This window comes from Eretmochelys imbricata, chromosome 1 (assembly GCF_965152235.1).
Source record: "Eretmochelys imbricata isolate rEreImb1 chromosome 1, rEreImb1.hap1, whole genome shotgun sequence".
In the NCBI taxonomy this organism is placed as follows: Eukaryota; Metazoa; Chordata; order Testudines; family Cheloniidae; genus Eretmochelys; species Eretmochelys imbricata.
The window spans coordinates 201,550,924-201,561,651 of NC_135572.1; the positions used below are offsets into that span (position 1 = coordinate 201,550,924).

General features: G+C 44.3%; 2 protein-coding genes across 2 annotated transcripts in view; one reads left to right on the top strand and one right to left on the bottom strand.

Annotated features, from left to right (window-relative positions):
• CFAP44 (cilia and flagella associated protein 44) overlaps positions 1 to 6,751 on the bottom strand; it is an 81,215-nt gene extending 74,464 nt beyond the window's left edge. Inside the window, exons 1-3 of the mRNA XM_077818047.1 lie at positions 6,721 to 6,751; positions 5,041 to 5,160; positions 2,466 to 2,618 (exon numbers count right to left, since the gene is read on the bottom strand). Coding sequence (XP_077674173.1) covers positions 2,466 to 2,618; positions 5,041 to 5,160; positions 6,721 to 6,751 — 304 coding nt within the window. The remainder of the gene's footprint in view (positions 1 to 2,465; positions 2,619 to 5,040; positions 5,161 to 6,720) is intronic.
• Positions 1 to 10,728, top strand: part of GTPBP8 (GTP binding protein 8) — a 385,924-nt gene that overhangs the window by 344,701 nt on the left and 30,495 nt on the right. The gene's annotated exons all lie outside the window — the stretch shown is intronic.

Consider the following 10,728-nt stretch of genomic DNA (forward strand, 5'->3'; position numbering starts at 1 on the left):
TTAATCAGGCCTGCGGCACCCCCGCAGGGCAGGATCCGGGAACGTCGGCTCGCCCCGTTGCTGCGGGGGAAACGGAGCCACTGTGCCACTTGTCCTGCTGCGGGGGGAAGCCCCAAGTCTTTGCGCCCACCCCCAGCGGGGCTGGAGCCACAAGTGCCAGCTTTGCCCCACTGCAGAGGGAAGCCCTGAGCCTTCGTGCTCCCCAGGTCAGGTGAGTGGCCCGCGATTGATTTTTTTTCTGTGGGTCAATGGCCCGTGACAGAAAAAAGGTTCCTCACCCCAGAGCCCACACCCCAAGCTGGAGCCCTGATCCCCCCGCCCAAACCTCTTGCCCCAGCCCTGATCCCCCTTCTGCCCTCTAAACCCTTCAGTCCCAGCCTGGAGCACCCTCCTGCACCCCAAACCCCTCATCCCTAGCCCCACGCCAGAGTCTGTACCTCCATCCAGAGCTTTTACCCCCCACACCCCAACCCCCTGCCCAAGCCCAAAGCCCCCTCCCACACTCTGAATCCCTCATCCCCAGCCCCACATCAGAGCCCGCACCCCCAGCTGGAGCCCTCCTCCCCCCACACACCCCAACCCCCTGCCCCAGCCCTGAGCCCCTTCCTGTACCCTGAACCCCTCATTTCTGGCTCCACCACTGAAACCACACCCCCAGCCCAGAGCCCGTACCTCCTCCCACATCCCAACCCTTGCCTCAGCCTGGAGCCCCCTCCCCTACTCCTAACCCCTTGGGTTCCCCCACCCAGCCTGGAGCCCCCTCCTGCACCCCAAACCCCTTGTCCCTGGCCCACCCAAAAGCCTGCACCCCCAGGGGGAGCCCTCACTCCTTCCCACACCCTAGCCCCCTTAACCAGCCTGGTGAAACTTAGTGAGTGTGTGAGGGTGGGGAGAGCGAGCGACGGGGGGTAGGGGTGGAGTGAGCAGGGGTGGGGCCTCAGAGGAGGGGCAGGGCATGGGCAGAGCTTTGGGGGAGGGGTGGGGCAGGGCAGGGGTGGAGCAAGGGTGTTCAGTTTTGTGTGAGTAGAAAGTTGGCAACCCTAAAAATGAATAGAATCTCCAGGGAATGGGAGCTGACAGCTGGAGGAAGCAGTTTGGTTTAGGTTAGACTGATGGACTGACCTGAATTCAGATGCTCTGTATATATGTTAATTATGTATCCAATAAAGACTGTTGTTAAATTACTAGCAATGGATTATTAAGACTAGTGGATTACCTAAACATAAAACAACATACAGAGCTGCCATCAGCATCAAATGATGCCTTTATCTGAATGTGGGATAGATAAACTGTACATTCAGAAGGGTAACAATGCATAACCCAATGCAGAGCTAGCATCTTTCTTTTTTGTTTGCAATTTGTCCTCCTATCTTTCCCCTTTTCTTTATCAAAACAAAATGGTATTTCAATGCACAAGGCTACATAAATGTAGTGCTATGGTTGATATTTTAAATGTATAAACATCAGGAAATTAAATGATGACTAGAAAATATTTCACTGTTAAATACTGGAAACCTTGGAAAGGGGCATATCTAGTGGTTAGGGCAGGAGACTGGGAGTCAGGAGAACTGAGTTCTATTCCTGGCTTTGCCACAGACTCCCTTTGGATGATTCACTTCATCTCTTTGTGCCTTTATTTCCACATCTATACAATGAGAACAATAATACCAAGTTTTGTTCAGCACTGTGAGAGACTCAGAAAAAAAGGAACCATAACTTCAAAATGTAATTATACTGTAATAACTAGTGTTGAGCTAGAGGTGGGGTAGAGCAACAAAACTCTAAATCATGCCAAACTGGCTGATTTTATTTCCATATTCACACACAAAAATCAGCCAACTTTTGTAGGAAACTTTTGGGCCCCACAAGCCTTTCAGCAAAATTGAAACTCGTGCTACCTGTGGATAGGTGTGAAGTGTTTGAGGCTGAATTTTGTGCTTTGATAACAAAAGTTTATAACTGTGATCTGATTATATGACAACTGGATTGTTGAACACCCTCTTCCCTGTCCCTTCTCCCCATGCATGAGGCTAAATGAAAAATTGCTGGTATTGTTCTGAGTTTCCCTTTGAAAATGGAAAGTCACGCCCAGCTCTAGTTATAACCTTTCAGTTCAGAACCTTCAGCACTTTTCTACAGCTTTGATTTTGAATTTAAAGCCACTTCTCTAGAAAAGTGAGTTTCACCTCACTCGTTCTTTTCTCCAAGGTCAACTGCCTTATATCCCATTCCTTTACAGTGTTTGACTTCTTTCCACCTGGGAGAATTTGCTCCTTTCCACAACTATCCTATCCTTTCTTGATTCCTTCTCCATTTCTATCTAGCATAGTAACCATGAACAGTAAGAACATAACCATATCATATTCTGCCCACCCCTGACTTTTTAGACTGTTGAATTAATGGAGACCTGACATGATGATTGAAACATTAGACTACCATTACACTTGGATAAAGCCTCTACTCACCTTCTGTTGCGGACACATTTGACTTCTCTGTGTCCAGCTCTGTTTCAGGATCTTTGGAAATGTCAGACTTCTCTCCATCTGCCAAGTCTGGCTGGTTTAAGTCGTCACCAGGTATAGTCCCCTCAATACTCTCTTTCTCCGATTCTTCCTTTCCTTTATAAGCAAGAATATGCCACTGAGACAAATCTGTGTTTCTCTTAGCCTGCATCTTTTTTCATAGAACTATTGCAATACTTGCTCAAAATACTCTTGAGAGGGACAGCAGGTGCAAGCATATGCAACAACAGTTCAGAATTAAATTTTCATTTAAAAAAACAAATCTTCTTGTCATTATGATGACAAAGAAAATCTTCCAAATGTGAATCAAATATAACTCAATGCAGCACTGTTTACAGTTCTAGTACCTCTGCTGTTGCTCATAGCTTTGCCAAGCTGCAACAGGGTAAAATTAACATGCTTAGTCAATTTCATCACTGCTATTCAGAATCCTGGGGATGGCATTATTATTATTCACTATTTCTATCACAGTTTAGTTATGAAACTGTTCATTTCCTCCTCCTGCTGCTATTTGACAAAGCATAAATAATATTCAGAGGTACCGGGAGTTTTTTGTATTTTGTTCTACTGTCTCTTCCTCTTTTCTTTAGAAAAACAAAAAAAGATAATTTGTGTAACATTACATAAATGCAGTGCTGTGGCTGATATTTTAAATGTGTAAAAGTCAAGAAATTAAAAAATGACAGGAATATATTCCACTGTTACATTTGGAAACCTTGGAAAAGAGCATATCTAGTGGTTAAGGTAGGCAATTGAGTGTCAGAAGATCTGGGTTCTAGTCCTGGCCCTGCTGGGTCCAGAAGATCTGGGTTCTAGTCCTTGGGTAACACATTTGGCCTTGCTGTGCCTCAGTTTCTACATCTGTAAAATGGGAATAATAATACCAACTTTTTTTAGCACCATGAGGGGTTCAGAAAAAAAGGAGCTATAAATGCAAAATGTAATGATACTGTAATGACTAGTGATTAGCTATGAAACCCTAAGCCATGTCAAACTTGGCTGATTTCACTTTATGTTCACACTCGCAATCAGCCAACATTTGTAGGAAAGTTTTGGACTCTACAAGCCTTTCAGCAAAACTGAAACTTTCACTATATCTGGATAGGTATGGAGCATTTGAGGCTGAATTTGTTGCTTTCATAACAACATACAACAACATACATTTCATACATTCACAGAATGTAAGGCCAGAAGGGACCATTCTTATCTAAATAACACAAGCCACAGGACTTCCCTGAATTAATTGCTGCTTGAATTAGAGCATATGTTTTAGAAAAACATCCAAGATGGATTTAAAAATTGCCAGTGATGGAAAATCCTCTACAAACCTGGGGAAATTGTTGCACTGGTTTACTACTCTTACTGTTAAAAATTTACACCTTTATTTCCAGTCTGAATTTGTTTAGCTTCAACCTCATGACACTGGATTTGTTATACTTTTCTCTGCTACATTGAAGAGTACATTATCAAATATTTGTTCCCCATGTAGGTATTTATGAACTGTGATCAAGTCACCCCTTCAATTTCTCTTTGTTGAGCTAATAGGTTGAGCTCCTTGAGTCTCACTACAAGGCATGTTTTCCAACCCTTTAGTCACTCTGATGGCTCTGTTCTGAACTCCCACCAGTTTACCAACATCCTTCTAGAATTGTGGGCACCAGCACTGGACACACTATTCCAGTAGCGGTTGCACCAGTGCCAAATACAGAGGTACTATAACCTCCGTATTCCTACTTAATATTCACCTGCTTATACATCCAAGAATTGCATTAGCCCTTTTGGCCTTAGTATCACATTCAGGGCACATGTTCAGCCAATTACCCACCAGGACCCGCAAGTCCCTCTCAGAGTCTCTGCTTCCCAGGATAGTCTTCCCCCATTCTGTAATTATGGTTTGCATTCTTTGTTCCCAGATGTATAACTTTACATTTGGCTATATGAAAACAAATATTGTTTGCTTGCACCCAGTGACTCAGCTCACCGAGCAATCCAGATTTCTCTGTACCAGTGCATTAACAGTTGATCTGATTATGTGACAACAAGATTGTTGAACACCCTCTCCCCTGTCCCTTATCCAATGTATGAAACAAAATGAAATATTGCTGGTTATGTTTTGAGTTCCCCTTTGGCAAGCCAGCTCTAGTTACAACCTTTCAGTTCTGAACTTCCTGCCAATTATTATACTTTTCTACAAGTTTTTTAATTTAAAGGCACTTTGCTGGAAAAATGAGTTTCACACCACTCATTCTTTTCTTCAGGGTCAGCTGCCTTATATCCTGTTTCTCTTTACAGTATTTGACTTCTTTCCACTTGGGAGAACTTATTCTTTTCCACAACTTTCCTCTCCTTCCTTGATTCCTTCTCCATTCCTGTCCAGTAGAGTAACTATGAGCAGTAAGAACATCACTACATCATATTCTGCCCACCACTGTCTTTTTAGATAATTGAGTTAATGGAGATCTTACACAACGACTGAAATATTAAACTGTCATCAGACTTGGAGAAAACCTCCACTCACCTTCTGTTGAGGACTCATTTGGCTTCTCTGTGTCCCGCTTTGTTTCAGGATCTTTGGAAATGTCAGACTTCTCTCCATCTTCTAAATCCTGTTGTCTTGACTCCTCTGGGTCTTCCTTTTCTTTGTGAACAAGAGTATGGAATTGAGACAAATCTCTGTGTTTCTGTTAGCCTGCCTCTTTTATCATAGAACTACGTGATACTAGCTCACAGCCCTCCTGAGAGGGTCAACAGATGCTAGCATGTGCAACAGCAATTCTGCAGAATTAAATTTTTTTAAAGTTAATCTTCTTGTACTTATGATTATTACAAAGAAAATCTTCCCAATGTGAGTTGAGCGTAACTCAAGGAGTGTTGCCTTTTGTTCTAATAGTCTTCTGTTGCTCATTGTTTTGCCCAGCTGCAGCCATGTGAAATTAACATAACTCATTAGTTTCATGGCTGTTATTCAGAACTTTAGAAGTATTAAGTATTATTATTATGTATTTATTTGAATTGCAGATTAGTTGGGAAGCTGTTCACGTCCTGCTGCTGCAATAGAAAATTATTAGTAACAGAGAGGGGCACTGGAGCTATTCACAGGGGAAGAGAACCCAAATTATGGACTGTAAGGGAGAGGTGTAGTAGCAGAGAACTCCTTCCTCTCTTCTGTCTCCCCAGCAACAACCAGGATTCTGAGACCCTCCTTCTTATAGTATTTATATGGTTCTGGTGGGAGAAGAGACAGAAAACACTCTGTCTCCAGCAGATTGGGGGGAAGCTTAGTCAGAGACTGGTATTCAAAAGATAGGGCTATCAAACAGGGTCCAGGCACAGTCAGAGCTGTCCCTGGGGTAGGGCGAATTAGGGCAACCGCTCCAGACCCTGCGCTATGGGGGGCCCCCACAGTCAGTCACTTCCATTCTGTGCCCAACACCCCCCTAGGGATGGCCCTGGGCACAGCACCCTCTCCCTTCCCAGCATGATTTGAGGGCTTCAGCCAGAGGTCAGGGGTCTATTACAGGAGTGGGTGGGGGGAGGTTCTGTGGCCTGCGATCTTCAGGAGGTCAGACTAGATGATCCCTTCTGGCCTTAAAGTCTATGAGAGGGACAGAACAGGTGGTCGGGATTCCCCAGGCAGGCGCTGCCCTTGAACCTTGCTGATATGTTGCGTAGATGTAATAGGGAGGGACCCGGTCCTCGGCCGGCGGGATCGAACCTGGGGTCTTTGGAGCTTAGTGCATGAGCCTCCACCCCATGAGCTAAAAGCCAGCCGGCTGTTTGCTAAGGCTGCAGAGCAGACTCATTTTCTCCCTCTCCCTCAGTGGTCTGGGTGCCAGTCGAGGGGACAGAGCACCACCCCCAGGAGGTGCGGAGTGTGGGAGCGGGGGTTACAGACGGACAAGACATTTGCATTTTAAACCGCAATGTCACTGACTCCAGCGTCTGTCAGCTCTGGCTGGCACTGTCCCGTCGCCCCGCCACCGCCGCCGCCTGGCCCGGCCCCGGGGCTCTAATCCGTTCTCGGGCAGGCGCCGTCTCCGCTGTCATCACACGCGGCTTCTCCCAGCAGCGGCTGGCGTCGGGCCCTGTGCTAAAAGAAGGCCCAGAACAGGTGCCCCTCTCCCCGGCAGGGCCGCTGCTCATTCGCTGCCCGAACAGGCGGCGATGAAACAAGGGGACTTGCCCCCGCGCTCGGTACCTGACGCGTCCCGCTGCCCCTCCGCCTCCATCGCTGGTTTACCTGGTTGCTAGGCAGCCGCTTCCGGGGCCCGGCGCCTCCTGGGAATTGTAGTTCGAACGGCCCCGGCCGCGGGCTGCGGCTCAGGCTGCGGACCAGGCCCCGACAAGGTGACTTGAGCGCCGGGCCAGCGCGCGCGGGCGCACGCGCAGAGCAGCCCAGAAGAAGGTGCCGGGGTGCGGGCTGGAGGCTTGCTGGTTCTGTAGCCAGTCAGACTTGTGTCAGACACAGTTATAGTGGTTGCTGTTTTACACAGGCAAACACACACACACACTGACAAACACATCGCTTCCTTGAGGATTCTCGGGGGAGGGAGGGGACTTGATTGGCCACGTTGGTGATTTTTTTTTTTTAAAACTAACAAAAAGTTTCAGAGTAACAGCTGTGTTAGTCTGTATTCGCAAAAAGAAAAGGAGTACTTGTGGCACCTTAGAGACTAACCAATTTATTTGAGCATGAGCTTTCGTGAGCTACAGCTCACTTCATCGGATGCATCCGATGAAGTGAGCTGTAGCTCAGGAAAGTTCATGCTCAAATAAATTGGTTAGTCTCTAAGGTGCCACAAGTACTCCTTTTCTTTTAACAAACAGTTGTTTAAAGGATTGTAACATTTCAAACCCTCGATTGTTTTTAACATTTTTTAAAAACTTTTAAATAGTTTTTAAACATTTAAAATAAATCTTTGTGCTCATCTGGGTTCTTTTTATTATTATTGATAAACAAAGTGGGGTGGTTGTGTAGCAGTAAAACCTCTTCCCTGTCTTTAGCTTCTATGATCCTAGGTAGTAGATAGGGGTATAATCTTAACTATTCCCTTTAAACTGGAGTTGGGCTCAAACTGCAAAATGTAGATTTAGATGTAGGTTAAGTCAGTGTGCGCTCCTGTGTTTACCCTTTTTACAAACTATGATACATTTTGTACTAAGTACAAATGCCTTGTGAGACATCATTTCAATACTCATAATTTGCTGATCATTATTGTCCTGGTGAAATATGTGGCAACATATCTAAAGTTATAAGATTCTACTGTATGACATTATGACTGAATGCATCCGATGAAGTGAGCTGTAGCTCACAAAAGCCTATGCTCAAATAAATTTGTTAGTCTCTAAGGTGCCACAAGTACTTTCTTTTTGTATATTACTAAGGCTGTGTCTACAGTGCACAGCTTACAGTGTCACAGCTGTGCCGCTAGAGCCTTGCCGCTGTAAGATTCGCAGTGTAGCCACTCTTTGTTGGCAGGAGAGAACTCTCTTGCTGACAAAATAAAATCACCTCCAATGAGGGGTGGTAGCTTTGTCGGCAGGAGAGAGTCTCCTGCTGACAAAGCACTGTCCACACTAGCACTTTTAATCGGTAAAACTTTTGTCAATCGGGGTGTGTTTTTTCACACCTCTGAGCAACAAAAATTTCACTGATGAAAGTGCAGTTAGACATAGCCTAAGACATGTTCTAAGTCTGGAGAGTAGTCATAAACCAGTTCCCAAAAGACAAAAGGCTAACCGGTGCCTCAGCCATCAAACAGGCCATCACCTGGTTAAGTGGTCATTCATCAGTCCAGATTGTACCCCGGGTAATGTTACACCCATCTTTGCTTTAAAGTTAAAAGGGAAGACACTCCAACTCTTTATATGCTCTCAAGTTATCACAGAGCAATGTTCACATGAAGCATTTTGTACTATCTACCCCCTACTATGGGGCATTAGCGCATTATATTCCTAGAAGTTCCCATGACTTGCAGCTCCTGAAACTGCAGGTTTGGCAGCAGTACCTGAATCAGCTCTGAGCAAATCTGGCCCTGGAATGTGCAATATCCATTCCAGGCTCAAAAATCATTCCAGTCATCCAGTCAGGTCACCTTAATAGCTAAGATTATAAAATAGTTTTCTATAATATCTTGCTGTTTTCGTATGGTCATAACTTTCCAGAACATTCATCTTTGGGACTGAAATTTTTCATGCCTGGTCTCCACTGGTGAATTATTTTGGAAGGTTTGAGCAAAATCTCTCCAATCACTTTTATATTACGCAAAAAGAAAAGGAGTACTTGTGGCACCTTAGAGACTAACCAATTTATTTGAGCATGAGCTTTCGTGAGCTACAGCTCACTTCATCGGATGCATACCGCATCCGATGAAGTGAGCTGTAGCTCACGAAAGCTCATGCTCAAATAAATTGGTTAGTCTCTAAGGCATCCGATGAAGTGAGCTGTAGCTCACGAAAGCTCATGCTCAAATAAATTGGTTAGTCTCTAAGGTGCCACAAGTACTCCTTTTCTTTTTGCGAATACAGACTAACACGGCTGTTACTCTGAAACCTTTTATATTATGGGTTCCTGAAAAAAAATATTATTGTGGGTTGGGTTAAACCTCTTTTAAGCTGTTGGATGTAACCACCACCCCTCATTTAAGGGAGCAGTAAGAGACATCTAAAACTTATGTGAGTCTGCCCAGGAATTAGAAGTGTGTGAGTGCAGGGCTTTGATTAGTATGGGTCGGGGGGGAATGTTGTTTGTTTGTTGGCAAGAGTGAGAGACAGGCAACACCAGGGGAGGCACCACACAAACAGAAGGAGCAAAAAGGTCTAGACACTGCATGGAATGATGGTGAATGCCCTTTGAGAAGTCTTAGAGTGAGGTTTTTGGGTAGGAGTACTGGTTGAAAGAAGTAAAGAAACTATCTCTTGCTGTTTGATTTTTACTGTGTTCAGGGAAACAGGACTTTATGTATATTCTCTGTGGATAAACAAGATTGCATAAAAAAATCACTCTATCATCAGTTTCTCTTCCTAACTGTAACAACCCACAACACTCCTAATTTAGTTAACTACTGAGGACAAACATTTTTCTCACTATAAACAAAGTATAACCACACTGTTTTGAACAGGACTATGCCAAAAATGGTTGAGCTTTGAAACTGGAAACTTGAACTGGGTATATTCCTAACTAAAGACTAGAGAGACTTTGCTTGGCATAGATTTACCAATGGTATATGAGCATTTGAAAACTGCGCACTGAATATGCACTTTAAATTCTTTCATTAAATCCACAGGTGTTCAGCTAAGTCCTGATCTTGCAGGCAGGCTGCTATGCCTGTAATGGTACCCTTTGAAGTCAATTAATTTGGTTCCTATGCAGGGAGGGTAATGACTTTCTTTTTGTGCAAGAGACAAGTTAGGTGAGGTAATATATTTTATTGGACCAACTTCTGTTAGTGAAAAAAGACAAGCTTTTGATCTTCCACCGAGCTTTTCTTCTTATTGTTCAGCACACAGTGTATTGTGTTTGTGAGAGCAGGAATGTAGGGTAGTATATGCTAGTAGTTTGCAATTATAGAAAAAAGTTGCTGAAGTTGTAGCAAAATGACTCTGCATCTGGGAGTAAGAAGTATATGGAGGAATTTTTTTCCTGTTTGTTTGCTTTCTCTGATGCATGGAGGAAAAGAGAAGTGATTTGACTCCAGAAGGAAGGAATGCAAGCACAGGGAACTTATTTTTCATGGGGAGGGAACTGCACTAGCTCTAGGATTTGTTTGTTGTTGAGTTGGAATTGGAGAAGGCAGCTGTAGCGGAAGATGAGCCAGGCAGGGGAGGAACAACTCTAAGGGTTGACTGTCAGGCATAGTTAGGGAGAGAGGAGGAAGTTTCACAGGGGAAGGAGAAACAATAGCTTTAGATTTAGTAGATGCAGTACTACTTTGCCTGTTGCCACCCTACTACTGAAATTTTGCAAGCAGGTCCTCTACAGAGGATATTTCTCTATGCCTCAGTCCTGTGAAATGGGGACATTAATATTTCCTTATATCAGAGTTGTTGTGAGGAGACACAATAATATTTATCAAAAAGAATGAGGAGTACTTGTGGCATCTTAGATTTATTTGAGCATAAGCTTTCGTGGGCTAAAACCCACTTCATCAGATGCATGCAGTGGAAAATACAGTAGGAAGATATATATACACACCCAGAGAACATG